Here is an 18478-nt window from a genome sequence, read left to right as displayed (position 1 = left end):
ACAAGAAGCCATATTTTGTGACTAATAAAAGGAACAAAGTGGTAGACATCACGACGTAACAAAAACAGACGGAGGTATAAAAAACAAGGACATTAATTTTGAATAAGGATTGGCTATTAATTGAATATTTTCAATTAGTAAGTAATTTAATACAAACCGAAATATGATGACCATAACAGTAAAAAATAATTTTTTTTATTATGCAAAAACTACAAAATTAACATATTAGTTACATAACAGCCATTTAAAATTAATACATATAATCTTAATTTATTCCATTGATACTAAAACCAAAACTTCGAAGTTTTTAGTTTGTGCAATATAAAGAAAAATCCATAACCCATATATTGGCTTACAGAGAAGGTTCGTGAATTCAATTGAAGTAGGGTTATTGAGGCCCGGTTATTGATTTAAAAGAATACATGGGCTTGAACTATATATATTGCAACCTTAGTCTCTACAAAATAACAAAAGGCAATTCGCTAGCTGGCAAAAAGGGTCTCTGCCACTTGGGGCAGGTTGTTGTGTAAATTATTCATCTTTACTTATACATTATTGCAGGACTAAAGGCTTAAATCATGGTAAAAACAAATAAAATTTTCTTGAACTGATTCAATCTTGAAAAATTCTGACAATCTTTTCCACATTTCTGTTGCAAACAGGACAACGACCTTGTTCTCTCCATACTCGTTTACCACAAGGATAACAACAGATCTAGAAATAGCAAGATATTTACTAGTAATGAAAAATGACAAGTGGTGCCAAATTTAATAATATATCATAGTGTGTCAAACATAGACGCCAAAGAGTGAGGATAAAGGGGTATTTACCACCCTCAAACCTTTGGAAGCACCAAGTTTTAACCCCCTCAAAATGAAAAGCTGTCCCTAACAAACTAAATAACTTTTTTTGTTTTAGATGCCTTCTTTGTCAAATTTAATTAGTACCTGATGTCCAATTTTTCCATGAATGAGTGAAGTATCCTTTTTATTAGTGCAACAAAACATACACAAGTTGTCAGAGGAACTTTTACCATCTTCCATGATTCCCTAAATATAAAAAGTGTAAGATAATTGAAATCGAATCGTTTCTATAATTAAAGAAGAACTAATATTATGCATGCACAGTTGTTCGTTAGGCATATGCAGAATTTACATAAGACTTCTTAATCCAGACATATTTTTGTTCTTTTTTAGCTTTTTTTCACCAGATTTTATAGCTCATAAAGTTTTGTTTTGTCTTAACTTCAAAATAATATATTTATCTGATAAGCTTTAATATATGGATCATAACCTCATCCATTTTTATTATTAAAATACCTGAATTGTTTTTGTTTTAGAACCATGACTCCCTTCCATTTCATTAGAATCAGAGTTTTTTGCTATAGAATTTCCCGTTGCAATTTTTGTAGGCTCATTTCCTCCATCGGTTTCAGTAGCTTCAATTGTGTAAGGTATATTTTTCCTCATGTATAATTTTCTGGAAGATTTTTCACTTGAAAATAAATTTTCTTTGGAATTTGTGGAACAAAATCCAGAATCTCCTTTAACAATATAATCTGGCTCCTCATTAGAACTGTCAGCAGAATCTACTAAAATGTTTAGACTTTATTAGTATAATTGAAATTGAATGAAATAATGTTTTAACAATAAACTTACCTATATCTGTATCAGGAGTATTGGATCTTCTAATTTTATCAAAAGTACTATTAATATTAGTAGAACTTGAAGGTTTATTACAATCTATTCTCAAATCACCAACATTGCTTGTTATAGATGAGTCTGTAGCTTTATCTTTATTTTCATTGGGGATTAAAGTTTTATCATTTTGAGCTTGGTTCAAATTTATGGTTTGAATGTATTGCTTTACTTGGCTGTAAGGATTATTTTCATTTTGTAGTTTTCTCTTTTTGGGAGGTTTTGGTCTTGGTGGGAGCCAGTCAGATCTTTGCCTCCAGCAAGGTATACAATACCACACTCCTGGCATTTGCAATGAATTACACCTAAATAATGATAGAATTTTTTTGAGTAAGTAAATAAGGAGTTCAAGGGTTCCTAAAAATAAAATAAAAATCTAGGTTAGGTACAAAACAGTAAGATTGCAATTTAATATTTCCCTTAATTTTTAAAAAATGCTTATGCATAAAATTAATATGTTGACATCATTAATTTTCTATTTTATTTACCTCTTTATTAGTTGTGATATAATCAAAGAGACGCTTGATCACAAAGCTATAAATTGCATATTATAGGAATAAGACCTAATTAACCAAATAAGCGAAATAATCAAATTATTAAAGTAGCCATGAAGGCAAAGCTAAAATGAAGGCAAAGCTGTTTTTTGGTACTTTGAATAGGGAGATTTTTATGCTGCTTTCGTTATTTCTCCTTACGAATAAAAAAACCTAAAAAAACTGTTGATTTTAACACTTTGAGTCTTTTAAACCCAAAATTATTATTAAAATTGATAGCTTGTTGACTTAAGCTGATTTAATTATATCCTAACCTGTAACAATGATAAGGCATTTTGGCCTTCACCATAGAAACATCCTTGTCAAAGTCATCCTCGCTAAAATCTGCTAAATTGCTCTCATCTTGAGGTATAGCAACAACCTACATAAATAATTCATTAATTTAAATGTTTGAAATGACGAATTAAAAGTAGTAAGGCTTAATTTAGATAACCGGGTGGTTTATTTTATTTCTAAATCAAAGTCATAGGATGATTTTTTTCTATTATTAGCAATCATTCTCCCCTTAAAATAGGATCCCCTAGAAACTAGGGGCAAAAACACTAGTAACATAATATGCTAATCTTTGCACCTTGTACACAAAAATTTAAATGGCCAAAAATGTATATTCCTCCATTCAATCCTGAAGGTAACAAAATGTGTATTGTATACTTACTGGTCTGACAACGGTAATATCAATATCTGAGTTATCACAACTTGAGTCACTATCAGTTCCTCCCCCACCTGCCTAAAACAAGTGATTGATTCGTTATTATTTGTATGCAGTTAATGTATACGAATAATAACATGAAAACTAGCAGAAAATTTATTCTTTCTCTAATATTTCAAGAAGAATTTCATAAGAAGTCATATTTGTTACTTTGTAACAGAATTAGAAACAAATATGATAAATCTTACATGTGGAGGTCGAATTTTTTTCTTGTTATCTTCCTCAGAATCAACTTCATATTCTTCTTCACTATAATCATTTTCAACCTCACTTTCCCCAGAGGACATATTTTCATGATCACTTGCTGAGCAAGATTCTTCATTGCTCCTCTCTCCACTTTCCTTCCCCTCTACCTTCTCACTTTCAACCTCATTAGATTCTTTGTTAGATACATTTTCTTCGGTTTCTTTTATATCAGGTAAATCATTGTTGGTTTTGACAAGGGCTTGTGTTTGATTTGCTTCTCTAAGGTCAGACAGAGAAGCAAGTAACACAGCAGGATCTTTTTCATCAAACCTAAAATAATCAAAATAACATTAAATGTGTGTGTGTGTGTAGCCATAGTTTCTTAGTGTTTGGACCTAAGTAGTCATGGAGGAGGACGAGACACTTTTGTATAGCCACTGGGGCTATCAAGCTCCACGCCCAAGTACATTATGCCTTGACCCGCTGTCTCAAGGGAGCTACTCTTTATTACCTCACCCTCGCCGAGTATGGCAGGTGTCCCAAATCAAGTCACCGTAATGAATGACGCTCTCCGCAGAGGAGCTTGGGATAAGGGTTGTACAGATATTATGTACGTGACTATTAAGTATCCAAACCACTTAATAATCACCCCTCTTACACAACCAGGGGAAGTTGTGTGAATATGTTCAACTGAGAATTCGAGTTGCCACATGGGGACTTGAACTCGAACTCTCATCACCGTAACTCAGTGCGTTACCACCTAGCTACGACGCCCCTGAAATTAAATTGATTATATTAATTAACGATTCACCCCATTTACCCCATCCCCTCCCCTCTCACTGGATGAGCGAATTGATTAGTATGTGATGTCCATTTTAGCAACCTAAGTAGACAACAAATTTTTTTCTGTCATAATATCCACCAGAGATGGTCAAAAACCAGTTTGTTTTTTTGGTTTTTTAAATAATATCCAAATTATAGGCCAGCTCCCCCCTTTTTTTTACCCCCTCCCCCTTTATATCACCCCCAAAACGGGAGGTGCCCAAATCTGCCCAAAAGGACCCGAAAAAGGGCAGCCCAAAACCGCTCGCCCAAAAGCACCCCATTGATTGGACAACCCTGGCTGATAGGTAATTTAGGTTTATGACAGTTATTTATTGTATTATTTACGTTATGAAAAGATATAACTGGAAAGATAGGCCTTTGTATAAATATTTTTTAAAAAACGATCCCCACCTTGGTTTTTTTAAGATTGTTTTTTTTGGTTTAAGCCATTCAAACAGATTACTTTTCAAACGTAGAAAATAGTAAGATTTTAACCTGTTTCTTTTACTGCAAGCTTGGACACCTCCGGAGGCCTGTCTCTTTCTTGTACCACTTTCAAGAATGTCAACAATGGAAAGATTTGATGATCTAAATTATAATAAAATGTATATTTTTATATGATTTTCTATACACTGAAAATGTTTTTCAAAATACTAAGGAGAATAAGAAAAGAAAAATAATATTGTTACATTTTTATACTTTTAAAGTTCAAAATAATCAGGAATAAGTCAACAAGCGAAATAAATCTAAAATAATATTTCGGGTTCAGATAAAAAGGTCGATTTTACTAAGCAGTGTTGCCTCCAAAATCGCGGAAACATCAGCTGAAATTTTTTAGAATGAATTTAGTTGGTTTTGGTTACAGCTGCAAAATTATGCCTTTTAAAAAAAATAAAAAGAAATGGGTATTAGGTATAATTCCAACAACATAGAAATAAAATGAAAATCTAAGGCATTAATTGTTTATATGTGATGTTACTTACCTTGCAGGCATGGAAGCAGATTTTCTTAGTATGGGCACCATTCCTTCACTGTGTCCATCAGTTTCACAACTTATTTCTCTAAAAGTTAACAAAATATAAAACAAAACTTAACATATAAAATTACAATATATGATACTAACTGTTTATTTCGTAATCATTCTTTAAATATTATGAACACATTACCTACAAGAAACATCTGTTATATTATTTTCTTCTTTTCTGTTTGAAATTTCATTTTCTTTTCCTTCTTCTGGCACTTTTTCATCTTTATTATTTATAATTTCACTATTTAAAGGAATATCAGAATTTAATTTGATAGACATCTGCTGGGATAAAGATAAATGTTTGGCTGCAAAAAACCTAAAATAAAAAAAAATTTAGTAGCACAAATGGTAAAAAGGCATGGCTGTATTTCATTCCATCTCTGTATACTAGGGTTGGGCCGGATATCCGGTGTGGCCGGATATCCGGCCATTTTCAATATCCGGCCGGATATCCGGCAATATAATCTTTTATATTTTACAACAAAAATCTTAAATGGCTGTAATTTTTTTTATTACCTATTGAAGCTAGAAGAACAATTTGTTGTGAATGTGTTTATCTTTATGTAAATTTGATATTAGAAATCTCAAAACATAAATTTTGGCGGTGGCAGCAGTACTTGGCAGCTGCCAGCCGCAAACCGACGGGTGGCAGGTAAATGGCAACGGATTTTATGAAATTGTAATATGTCATGAAGATATATAAAAAAGCCTAAGTTTAAAATTTGAAATCTTTAAGTAAAAATTTGCAGTCACAAGAACCGTTTAAAGATTTCTGGAACCTGAAATCGACTTGAACACCTATATTACATATGAGGATGTACAACTATAGGGTATTTTAGTATTAGATAACATGAAATGCTTTGTTTAAGTAAAAAAATAATTTTACTTCTTACCTGAATGACCTTACCAGATTTGCTGGCATCCTGTGCCCGCCAGGAAGGAGGTATTAAAAAAATTTCAACTCTCAGTTATGTGTCATACCCATATTTTGAAAGTCACTCAGTTATAGCCCTTTACCTTTTATACACAGAAAATGGGATAGAAAAAAATAGAGAGGGGGGGGGGCAGGCATTCAACGCCACCTCCCCGCCCATCCTCCAACCGTTAGGGGTTGATATTAAAGATTGAGCAATAGTTAATTAGATTTATTTGCTAAGAAGAAAGATCATTTAATAGTTACTTAATTTTTAAGTTTTAACCTTAATTTTATCCTATCCTTATACTAAAGTAACAGGATGTTTGTCTGTCTGTGTGTCTGTACCGAAGGATCTCTCTAACCGCTGAACCGATCGGGTTCTCCTTAACAGGGTAGCTTCTCATAAGTCCCGGGAAGGTTTATAACTATTTTGGGGGAGGGTACCACCACCCTCCCAAGAGAAATGACAAAAAAATCGAAATTTTTTAAAATTTAGGGGAGACTTCAACGTCAAATAAGGTGGTATCGTACATAAAAAATTAACTTTAACAAACAAAGTGCCACTAGAGGCCTCTAGGGGCGTAGCCGCTAGTTATTGTATAAAGTATTAAGTTTTTTTTTGTCTGTAGCGAAGGATCTCGATAACCGCTCAACCGATATGGTTCTCCTTTACAATGAAGCTTATTATAGGTACAGGGAAGGTTTTTAACTATTCTGGGGGAGGGCATCTCCACCCTCCCAATAAAAAATGACCGCCCTTTTTTTCTTTTTAAAACTCAAATTAAAAAGGGTATGACTTTTCCCCTCCTACCTAGATTCTTCTAGGGGCGTAGCCGCTAGTCCTTATACTAAAGTAACAGGATGTTTGTCTGTCTGTGTCGGTTCGCCCCTTAAGGTGCGTTGCCACGAAAGGGACTATATCCTTTTTTGATACTTTAATATGTTGTAATTTGGCCGGTTATCCGGCCGGATATCCGGTAATTTAGCCGGATAACCGGATATTTGCCGAATACCGGCGTTGGCCGGATATCCGGCCGGATACCGGATATCCGGTATCCGGCCAAAAAAATATCCGGCCCAACCCTACTGTATACACCAACAGAAAAATACAGGGAGGGAGGGAATATTGGCCTGTTTATTACACTATTCCCCAAAGTTAAAATGACGTTTTCTTATTTGTTAGCTTAACATTTTTGTGGACTTTAATTATATTATGTTTTGTGGATTCATTAAGTTGAGTGTTCAAACGTTAACCACATATTGTAATCTACAGAAGGCACAATTATTTATTACATCATTGGGGATGTACATAAATTTTTAGGCCCTTTTCTTATCCCTTCAGATCCCTGAAAAAAATAAGATTGTTGACACTCACCTTAGCTGAGAGTTGTGCATAGAATTAATTCCTAAAACTTTTCCAATGGGATCTTGTCCAAACAGAAATATATCACAAATACCCGCAACACAAAATAATGATTTCTTCCAAGTGAAATATTTTGAAAACATCATGAATACCTAAAAAGTACAAGATTATTTTGCATGAAAACTGATGTCTTTTTGAGATGAAAAATATTGCGATCCTTCTATGTAAAGACATAAAAACCCTTAAACAACTAGAAATTATTTTATTAAACCTACAACCTAAAACACTTCCTTAAGCTAAATATTATAAAAAAAAAGTTTTAAAAGATAAAAACTTTTCAAGTTAAAAAGATATTCGGCATAAAATAAACAATGTTAAGTAGCTTAATATTGCTGCAATACTAATTGATATGTAGTTGTTGAAATATTTAGAAACATAGTTATTTTCATTTACTTACCTCTTTTATAGTGTAAATTTGGGGATCTCTTAAGAATTGTTCAGTATTTGGAGCCATCATTAAAACTTCTCTGAGGCCGGAGCTTATTTCAAATCTATGAAAATATCGTTAACAATAAAAAGTAGAAGAATTACTGTTCGTTTGACCGGATGAAGCTTTAGATCTAGCTTACCAAGAAATAAATGTACAACTGATACGCTCCCCCTCCCTCCAAACTTTTGTCAAAGTGTTACAGTAACGTTGTAATTATAAAGTTGAAAGAAATAAAACTTACTTGGCATTTGGGTTTTTTAAATTTTCTAACACCAAGGAAAATTCTGAAAATAAATAGACAAATTTTAAATAAATAAAATAAAAAATGTATAAAAATAATTTTATAAATTAAAACTTAAGGAATTCAAACAAAACAATGTATATTTATAATTTGTTACCGTTGTTAATATTTAACAAGTGTGTTTCTGGTATCAAAAGTCCATCCCAGGGTTTGATCTAGAAAATAATACATTTAAAAATGGATAGGATAGAATATACATGGATATTATAACAGGGAAAAGATTAGTGTCAATTTAGGTTGCCAACATGAAACTCATTTGTTTGTTCATCTAGTTGGTGGGGAGATGATGAGAAAAAAGGGAATCGTTATTTTAACCATCTACAAATTCTACTTTTTAAGAGTACATGTTGATCAGGTGTAAGATCCAAATGATAATAAATCTATTATAATGTGTAAATGTTGTCTCATAAAAAGATATAGTAACTATGAATTACGCAGGGATATATTTAACATCAATGTCGTGCACATGGTATTGTCAGGAGGATGCGCGAAGCGCATCCGAAAATTTTAACGGTCACTTTAAAACTCGAAGAGGGTGTAGTGGTTATGAGCTTTGAGGGGGGGGGGAAGGGTGTTATACAGACAAGAGGGATGTTATTTTAGGTTTGGTGTTGATTTAAGTAAAAAAAAGACAAAAATTACCTACCTTTATGTTTTCTGCCATGTAATGAAAATCAATATTTCCGCAGATTCCGGGCTGTCTTCCGTTTCTTATCAATTGCTGAAGAACTTTGCGACTAAATAAAAACAAAGTGCGTAGTCAATATTTAAGCCGTTATTGTCAATAAATGTAAAAACTGTTTATTTTGAGGGAGTTGGGAGAAAACCGCGACAAACAAAATCGCGACAGGGACAAAACCGCGACAGGGACAAAACCGCAACAGTGACAAAACTGCGACAGTGACAAAACCAAGACATTGGAAAAAAATCTTAATGCTAGAAGGTCATTGCCGCAGAGCTCCCCCTGGCCCCCGGCCTGCCTAGCCGCGGGCGCTCGGCCCCCTTGCCTATAACCTAACCTAACCTAACCTATATGTTTAAATGTTTAATGTACATTAACTTATTTATAGTTTAGAATTTCGTAGATTTTACAAAAAGGGGTTGGTAGATTTTTTTCAAATTTTTAATATTTTTTTACAATAGTTAGGTTAGGTTATGGGCAAGGGGGCCGAGCGCCCGCGGCTAGGCAGGCCAGGGGGCTGAGCGCTGCGGCCATGTATTTCTACAAAAAATCCTATATTATAGTTATATTTCTGTTATTTTTTAACTGTCGCGGTTTTGTCCCTGTCGCGGTTTTGTTATGTTGCGGTTTTGTCCCTGTCGCGGTTTTGTCCCCACTCCATTTTGAGGGATGTATAATATAATTTAAAGCAAATTACTTTTGCCAACATATATGTACAAATATCATTAAATGCCCTAGATAAATATAGTAGCAATGCTACAATTGATACTAAAAGCTATTTTAAAGAGCAAAGACAAATAATGAGGTTACTCATTTTTTTAGGTTGTGTTAGGTCAAGTTAGGTTCAGATGAACCCCGTAGATCTAAATTTGGATAAAGTCAAACAAGAGAGGAGAATGGTGATCTTAAAATTTATATAATTCTAGCCAAAAATTCTTACCATAAATTTGAGATATACAAAGCTCTGCAACCAAGAGCCTTTGCTAGATTTGGATCACAAATTATCACAGTTGGGTTGGTGGCGTCATACATACAGTTCGAGGTTATTCTCTCTTTCAACACAGCCAGTATCTAAACAAATTAAGTTATATTAACATTATAAGTCTATTGATTGATTATTATCCATAGTTTCTTAGGGTTTGGACCTAAGTAGTCAATAGTCATGGAGTAGGCTGAGACAATTTTGTATAGCCACTAGGAGCATCAAGCTCCACGTTCAAACACATTATGACTTGACCCGCTATCTGATGAGAGCTACTCATAATTACCTCACCCTCGCCGAGTATGTCTATTGAATATGTAAACTAAATATATTTAACCATTGTAAAGGGGGATAAGAATAATATTATGTTCCGATCTCGTTATCCTTGTATTGTATCTTTTACATTTTAAGCACCAAAAACCTTTTTTTGGGGGGTGAGGGAGTTGCCCTCATAATGCCTTACCCCCCCCCCCTTCACATCACCCCGCAAAATAGACTAAAAACTGTAATCTCAACGATGTTTAAATGAAAAAGTGCAAGTTAAGTATCCTATCGTAAATGAATTACGGAGCTAACTAACCTCATGCAGTGTGTATTCATGTTTGGTAATTCTTGTGGTTCTCTGTAGGTAAATGTGAAGTTCAGAATTTGGTATGAAAATAAAGCTTGAAAACATGTCATTACTCTTCAGCTCAATTCTATTAGAATTCACTAAAGCTTCACCTAAAATTAAAAATATAAGAAGTTAATAAAATAAAAAATTATCCCTAAGGTAAAATTTATTGGTGGAATCTTTATACACTTTTAGTTTGTAACCTAATCAAGTTATATTATTAAACTCTCAAAGTTCCTGAGCTAGCTAGCAGAAAGAGTTGATTAACTTTGGGGTTTTATAAAAAATTTAAATTCGGTCCAATGTCTCTCAATCCTCAAGTCGGTTATTTTAATATCCATTTAGATGACTGAGGTTTGTATAGTGATAGCCTAACTAAAGCTAATATAATCAAGATGCGAAGTTTGTCATAAATAGGGTGGGTTCATCCCTCCATAAAGATAGCTCTTATTTTAAGATGTTAAATTGGCCTATTGATTTCAAACACGGCATGATTGCTGTAATACTTAGTTATGTACGATAAGAAAGCGTAGCAACTCTCAGCATTTCTAGAAAATATTTTTTTATATAATTTCCTTTACAATGATTTCAAAGTCGAATGTTTAAAGGGAGTTTTTTTTAATACCTAGAGATTGATAAATATAGAATGCAATTTTTCTATATATTTCTTTATGTTCGTTTGTCTGTCTGATTTATTAAACTTCTTTTTTTTTAAGTTGTCATCCTTGTTTTATTAAATCTGAAGTAAACCATTATTTCTTTCGGCGAAGGTCAAATTTTAAGATTACTGATCAAGATAACTTACCTAGATTTGTATTTTCCGAAGGATTACAATTTTGAGGAGGTGAACCCAAACATTCTATTTGATTACCCAACAATTTTCTAAACAAAAAATGTTTTCTTTGTATATACTTAGATCATAATCATTATCTATTATGTAACTTGAATTATGACACAACAAAAATAAAACGCAATTTATTAAAAAAAGCACAAATTTAATTATTCACAGCTTAGGTACTTACTAACTATTTAAATTAAAACTTACAATAAATCTGGAATTAAGACTGTTGGACGTCCAAAGACAGGTATAAGATCAGGCGGACACAAATGGGGTATTGAGTTGTCATCGCCGCGCTTGTAGGTGAAACAGCCACTCAAAATTTTCAGTAACTGAAAATAAAAATAAGTTATTTCATCGTTATTTAATTTAAGGTAAGTAGGTTTATAATCTTATAACCTTACTAATTACTTAAAATTACCTATAAACTAATGATTAGTAGATACATACCTAGTTATTTTTAAAAATCTTTCCTCTTTTTAAACTTCTGAAACTTTTAATCTTACCTCTTCAAGTGTATAGATATCTTTCTTTAGTCCTCTGTGTGTGAAAAATTCATCAAGGGGACAATTTTCTTTAACTCTGAATTTTAAAAGTAATGGTGACCTAATTTTAGTGTTCTAAGTTTTATAAAACTGAAGAATAAGATTTAAGTCAAAAAGAATTGCATAGTAAATCTTGCCTTTCGGCAGCGCAGCAATAACAAGTTCTAATTTATTTAAAGAAAAAAGTATAGGTAGTTCAAGTAAGTATTAAATATTAGAGTTTTACCAAAAAATCATAAAAGGGCTGTTGAACAAAGAAGGTTGAAACGTTGAAGCAGGAAAAAATTTTTTTTTGTCTGGGGCTAAACATCTAGCTCTAAAATCAATAATATACAGCAGTTAGAGTTAAACCTTTTAGGGTGGTTTTGAGTTATTTTCTAATCTTTACACCCGGCCCGATCGCCCTCTTCTATAGGCTAAGAAGAAGCAACTAGTACATTCAAAAATAGCAGATTGGAACACTTTCCTTGAAGGCAAATTTAGAGTTTGTCTATAAACGTTTGAGGGGCCCTCGGCAGCAGATATACTTCGCCTATATAAGTGGATAATATTGAAGCACATTAATTATAATTAACAATAGTAAAAATATGCTATAAATACATCAAGTAAGAAAATATAAATATTTTTAAAGTATATAAATCAACTTTTGTGCTTTAATATTCCTGAAAATAGGTGCATTTGAAGTAGATGTTGGATTTGGATGTTGATCCATATTGTTATATTTAATTTCAAATTTTAATACAAATTAACTCCTGCGATCCATTTTTCCTAAAAAAAAGACATAACATTTGACTAAGATAATAACATTAATATATAAACAAATATGATTTTTTTAAAAGAATCAAATAAGATGAACTTTTAATACAGTATTTCCATTTGTTTCTTTTCTGTAAACTGTTTATTTATATTTCATCATGCTATGCAGACAGAAAAGGAAAGGCGGATCTTAAAAAAGATAACAAAATTTTCATAAATAGGAAATAATTAAAATACTCAAATTTGATTGGTTCTAAATTTCTTTGACCAATCAAAGTTCAGAAATTTTTTCGATTTTATTCATGTTGAATCCTGCTATTTCACAATATATACGTTGCCAGATTATCTTAAAGGGGACATTTATTATTTTATTACATTTAGTCTTTTTATATTATTTTATTAAACGGTTAGAAATTTAAGACGATGAGCACTTAACATAAATATATGATTTTGGCAAAATAACCAAAATTTGGCCTTTTTTTCAGATGAAATCTGGTAACATTATTATAAGTTCGCATTTTGTTATAAGGAAATTTGGAATAATTTTGAAATGACGTTTTTATGAATCATTTCTTTTCCAAGTTGTAAAAAATCAAACCGTTAGAATGGCGAATGTTCCTATGATAGCAAAATATATAAATTTTATTAAGTCAGATGTCAAATAACCATAATAAAAAGGGTGAAACATGACCGACTTTATCAATGGATCAAGTAAATTATATAAATTATGATATGCTTAGACATTTGCATATCTCTAGTTTCGTTCCTTACAGACATACGGAAGGGCAGACGAAAAGATGGCGTTTTGAATTATAGCGTAGTTTTGCTATTAAAAATTTAATTTCCGCGCTTTATTCTTTTTCGTAAAAGAATATCTAAATGTCGTCTTTTTAATATAAGAAACCGCGGCATTGTAGCACCACGCCAATTTTGTAAACAAACAGAATTTCCATGTGGTATTTCTTGAGAAATTTGAATTTTGCCGAAAATGATTATTTCGGCTACATTATGCTTTTCATTGAAGTTTTGAGATATTTTAGGGACTGTTTTAGGCCATTTTTACGTATGGGTTAAAGCCATACGTTCTGCTGTGCTTCCAGAATGTTTAAATAATGTATTTTGCTGCATAATTCGTTATTTCTATAACCCTATTTTACATTGTTTTTATTCATTTTAATGTTGAAACGTATATATATTAATATTAATATTTATTCAGACATAACATGTTAATGAGGTTTCGGCTGATATCAAGTTTTGGAAAGATCATGTAGAATGTGAAGTAAGTACTTAGTATTTTTTACGTGTATATATTATTTGAGGATTTTTTTATATCGCTCGTTTTTTTCTCTCTAAATTCTCCCAAAGTAAAGATCATTAATTAATTAATTTCAATGTAAAGATCTAAGGTTGTTGTATAACTAATATGTAGCAAATACGTACAAAGGTTTATGCCAAAACTATATACCGGTTAAAATATTTCTAAACCCCGCTCTATATAAATTCCATGTAATCTATTTATCTTTGAGAGGCTAGTCATAAATGTAACTTAACATATACTCAGCTTGTTGATATTTTACAAATTCATAATATTAAATTATTAGAATGGAGGTAGAAACCGAGGCAAATCCTGTAAAAGGGGAAACAAATGAAAATCTAGAACATGTGGGTGGAAGAGCAAAATATACAGCTGATGATAATATTGTTATAGATGATATTATCGCCAATTTTGAAGGTACAATTCATATTATATAAAGATATTTTTAATAACTAGATTTAGAAAAAAAATATAATGAATAATGGAGATTGTGATTTATGGTGATATATCATACATTGCAAGTATCTAGCATACCGGCCTACGGGTATTATGGAAGTTTGAATTCATAACATTCTTTATCTTCCTAACTCTATAATTAATTCATAATGGTAATTTGGAAAGAAAGCTCACGCCCCTTACTAAATAAAAAATATAGAACAGACTAAAGAATTAAGATTTCATCCCATTGTTTTTTCTAGAATTTCCAAAAGGGGAGGTAGGTTGTGCTAAAATTCCGTAAAGTTGTGAGTTTTAAGTTTTTAAGCCTTAAAATTCACAACTTTACGGAATTTTAGCACAACCTACCTCCCCCTTTCTCTCCATCTGACTTCTAAACAAATATTATAAATGTGCACTTTATTAAGGAGGTTGGATTCAGAAGGAGTTGAATACGTCTAACAATGGTATTCAGATTAGGAAGAAGAGGGTCTGGGCCAAAGTAGCCAATGAATTTTACAAAAGGCAAAAAAAATCTATAACAGCAGATCAGCTCAGAAAAAGGTAATGTTTCCTCCCATCAATACTTGATGCCTTAATTAATCATTATATTTGGGATATGATCTAAAAATAACGAAAAATAATTATGGCTTAATTTTATTTCTTAAGCAAGGTAGTTTTACAGGCTTTCTCTTTAAATATTTCTATGAGTAAAATACCTAAAAATCAAAATTGAGAATATTACTTAGGGATTTAAAACATATTTATATAGGTATAACTGCAATAAGAGCTCCAATAAGAACAAAGTTTCGATGTCAACATTACCAAACTCTCAATCTCACAATGACGTCATTAGTTTTATTAAATCACAGAAGACTTCGCCCATAGATGTCTTAGAACTATCCAAAAGCCCTGACAGTTTATCAAATGAAAGAGCTGAATATTTTATATCAAAGTCAAATCTAGAACCTGTCAGTGTTTGGTCTGCCCTGCTTATTCATGTGCTGAAGGGGCACTCTTTGTTTATAATAATATTCTAAAGGATTTGTAAAAAAATAATAAATATTTCCTAATGTTCCATGGACATCTTTTAAATAAATGCCTAATGATGTCTCTGAATATAAAAAAATCTAAGTTAACAATTTAAATTTTGTTTTGATTAATAACTCTTTTACTACTAGCTAGTGCATTAAAAAGGAATCTTTTGTTCTCCAATACTTGATAAATAGGCATAGCATTCCCATAAACAATGTGTGTCAATGAAATAGGATTTGATACAAGCAAGATATTTAGTAGAGGATGGGATATTAATTCTTATTAACAGACAAACTCAGGAAAATAAGAACATTAGCATTAAAAATGAAGATTCAAGTGAAACTCAAAACAATATTGAAAATTTACAAGAAGCAATAGACAAAATATTAGAAGGGATAAAAAAGTATACATTTGTGGAACAATTTTTGGATAAAAGTATAAGACATGAAGATGAAATTATTCATTGTTCATTTGAAGTAAGTGATATTTCCAATGATATAAAGTCAGAATCCACCAAATATACTTCCACTGAAGTTATTAATAGTTCGCTTTATGAAGATGTTCCAATAGAACTTATGCCAGATATTGATTTAAAACAAGATATTGATGAAGTTAGAGAAAATCCTGATAATCAAATCAAAGAAGAAATAATTCCACCGAAAGTTAAGTTAAAAAGAGACAGAAAATTACCTAAAACTTTAAACAAAAAATCCTCTATGCTTGGGGTGAAACGGAGAAAGTTTGGGGAGGATGTTTCCTCCATAACTTGTGAACACTGTGGAGAAACTTGTGATACTAAACGTAAATTTTACAATCACATGAGAAAACACTTGCAAGATAATGCAATTTTTTGTGATGTTTGCAATAAAGGAAAGTATAAGGGATGATTTATATAAAAGAATGTTTACTGCCTTGTTTCAATTTTCAAATATCCTTCACTTTTTCTTTAAGTTATATCTTTTTTTAGATAATTTAGACTTACTTTTAATTGTATTAACTCACATTTTGCTTATAAATAATTTGATTTTTATCATTCAAATTACACACCATGTTATATTGGATCCAATTTGAATTTGATTGTCAGTTTTTTGTTATAAGGGGGGGGGGGGGTTATGCAACCATCTCGTAATCAATGATTAAATGACACTTAGAATTCGAATTTCGATCTAAAATTTTCATGAATAATCCTTGGTAGGTCTACTTTCCCTAAATCGAACAAAAAGTTGGAAAAGTAACGGCTGGCGGCTCAGCCGTTTTACCATTTTTGGCTATCTTAAGAGCAAATTAGTCACGAAACCTATCTCCACATACTTTTTGTCACTCAAAAACCTTATCAAACGGTTCTAGCTGGTAGCTGTTGGTACTAGAAATTTTAAAAAATGGTTAATGTTATTGCCATTATTTAACATGAATTAAACCAAAAATATTTTTTTTAAAGTTGATTCCTACGTAATTAATGATGAATTTGCCCTATAAAATAGGCAAAAAACGGCTAAACGGCTGAGCCGCCAGCCGTTGCTTTTTCCAACTTTTTGTTCGATTTAGGGGAAAATAGACCAATACTCTTGAAAAATTTCAGATCGAAATTCGAATTCTAAGTCACGTGGCATTGATTACGAGGTGGTTGCATTACAACCCCCCCCCCCTCTTTTTTATTCCTTACTTCCTTCTGATCAGGCTTTCAATACAAGAGTCAGTATGAGTTGCATGTACGTAAGCATACAGGGGAACGGCCGTACAGATGTCATATTTGTGCTGCTGGCTTCACTCAGGTAATAACATAAATGTCAGCGTTTCGGAGCCGGGAGCAGCAACATTATTGGTGGAGCCGGAGCCGTATTTTTCGTTAAAAACGGCTCCGGTTCCAGATTAGCTAAAAATGATTTTTTAAAGTAATATTATAATTTGGCAACGGTCTATTTCCATATTATAAACTGAAAAACTATTGTTACTTAACAACTAGACACACATCCTTCTACTTTTATATAGCTTTAAACAAATAAAAGCAAAATATTTTATATTATTTATTTTATTTTATCAAATTCAATATGTAAAAAAATTGATATATTAATTCTAAGGTAGGAGCCGGAGCTGGAGCCTAACTTTGTTACTCATGATTTGGTTTTTATATAAAATTAACTCTTGTCTTGCCCTTTAAGAAAAATAGCTGAAAATAAGATTCATGTTTGTGTTACCAAAAAGACAATCAATTTTTTTGGTATGGCGATTCAGTTTTTTAAAAAATTTATTAGGTATATCATTAGGGTTTACATGGGCCAATCGCAAATGTATAATTATCTTAAATGTTGATTTTAAAGTATGTCTTGTTAAATATGTTTTTGTTTAGAAAAACGTATTAGTAGACCATCTACGAACCCATACTGGCGAGAAACCATTTAAATGTGAAGAGTGCCATCTAGAATTTACCCAAAGATCCAACCTGAAGTCGCACATGACTATACATAGCGGCGAAAGGCCGTTCAAATGCGAGATCTGTCACAAATCTTTTAGACTCAAGGAATTTTTCAAATACTGTATATGTAAGAAAAATCTTGCTTATTGAAGCCAAATTACGCTTTTTAATTCTTGCCCTTGCTTATCGCAATAGAACTAGTATTAGAAAATATTTAAAATCCAGGACAGCTTACGGGAGCACGAATCTCTGCACACTGGTGTCAAAGCTTACAAATGTGATCAATGCTTGAAAGAATTTAGAGTAAAGGGAAAACTTAGAAAGCACATGAGGAAACAACATAACATTACTGACTTTTCAAAAGCTAATGTAACCTAAAGTATTTTATTCACTGTTAAAAGAATTGATTTAGAATACTTGGATATTGTTAAACGGGAATATTTTGTAAAACATTTTATCAGGGTACACAAGAATTTCTCAATATCCACGTATTCTATATCCATTTTAGTCTTGTACCTTTATAACAGGTAGTAAATATGTACTTCTAAAGTATTAAAAAAAAATATTTATGAGGAATTATAGTACAAATAACAGGTTGGTTTTAGAAGTAATTATCTCCAAACCATTGAGCAATAACTCATAATTTTAGTATCTTATTTATCTCATCGTAATATACAGTTTTCCGCGGATATTGAAATAAAAATATAAGATTAAAACAAGTTATGTAAGCCCCAAAGGGCCGAAGTCCCGAGGTAACAAAACACTGTTATTATTTTATGATTTTTCTTTTAATATT

General features: G+C 31.9%; 2 protein-coding genes across 2 annotated transcripts; one reads left to right on the top strand and one right to left on the bottom strand.

The window, feature by feature from the left end:
* Nucleotides 1–179: 179 nt before the first annotated feature.
* Nucleotides 180–12535, bottom strand: LOC145312025 (uncharacterized). The gene is made up of 22 exons (XM_080151121.1): nt 12393–12535; nt 12197–12262; nt 11690–11791; nt 11391–11515; nt 11151–11227; nt 10313–10455; nt 9691–9821; nt 8715–8805; nt 8166–8223; nt 8009–8051; nt 7735–7828; nt 7290–7429; nt 5138–5314; nt 4955–5032; nt 4467–4559; nt 3149–3476; nt 2907–2978; nt 2506–2612; nt 1659–2002; nt 1320–1591; nt 948–1049; nt 180–714 (listed from the first exon to the last, which is right to left on the bottom strand). Exons 1-22 carry the CDS (start codon nt 12438–12440, stop codon nt 613–615), a joined length of 2793 nt encoding a protein of 930 aa, XP_080007247.1. The 5' UTR covers nt 12441–12535; the 3' UTR covers nt 180–612.
* Nucleotides 12536–13646: 1111 nt separating this feature from the next.
* LOC145312026 (uncharacterized) lies at nt 13647–18189 on the top strand. The gene is made up of 8 exons (XM_080151122.1): nt 13647–13763; nt 14086–14216; nt 14663–14798; nt 15007–15245; nt 15504–16140; nt 16948–17041; nt 17617–17789; nt 17910–18189. Exons 2-8 carry the CDS (start codon nt 14087–14089, stop codon nt 18058–18060), a joined length of 1560 nt encoding a protein of 519 aa, XP_080007248.1. The 5' UTR covers nt 13647–13763; nt 14086; the 3' UTR covers nt 18061–18189.
* Nucleotides 18190–18478: the final 289 nt, after the last annotated feature.

This window comes from Acartia tonsa, chromosome 2 (genome assembly GCF_053477335.1).
Source record: "Acartia tonsa isolate MP-2025a chromosome 2, ASM5347733v1, whole genome shotgun sequence".
Lineage (NCBI taxonomy): Eukaryota > Metazoa > Arthropoda > Copepoda > Calanoida > Acartiidae > Acartia > Acartia tonsa.
Note: the sequence above shows the minus strand (reverse complement) of the source record. Positions and strands in the feature narration are given on the sequence as shown.

Bases quoted from the DNA above. Each gene is read 5' to 3' on its own strand.
- LOC145312026 (XM_080151122.1), top strand. From the start codon at position 14,087: ATGGAGGTAGAAACCGAGGCAAATCCTGTAAAAGGGGAAACAAATGAA. The intron at 14,799-15,006 runs GTAATGTTTCCT...ATATTTATATAG, and splicing joins GCAGATCAGCTCAGAAAAAG to GTATAACTGCAATAAGAGCT. The intron at 17,790-17,909 runs ATTTTTCAAATA...TAAAATCCAGGA, and splicing joins AAATCTTTTAGACTCAAGGA to CAGCTTACGGGAGCACGAAT.
- LOC145312025 (XM_080151121.1), bottom strand. From the start codon at position 12,440: ATGGATCAACATCCAAATCCAACATCTACTTCAAATGCACCTATTTTC. The intron at 7,829-8,008 runs GTAAGTTTTATT...ATATTTTCATAG, and splicing joins TTAAAAAACCCAAATGCCAA to ATTTGAAATAAGCTCCGGCC. The intron at 715-947 runs GTACTAATTAAA...TGCTATTTCTAG, and splicing joins ATGGAAAAATTGGACATCAG to ATCTGTTGTTATCCTTGTGG.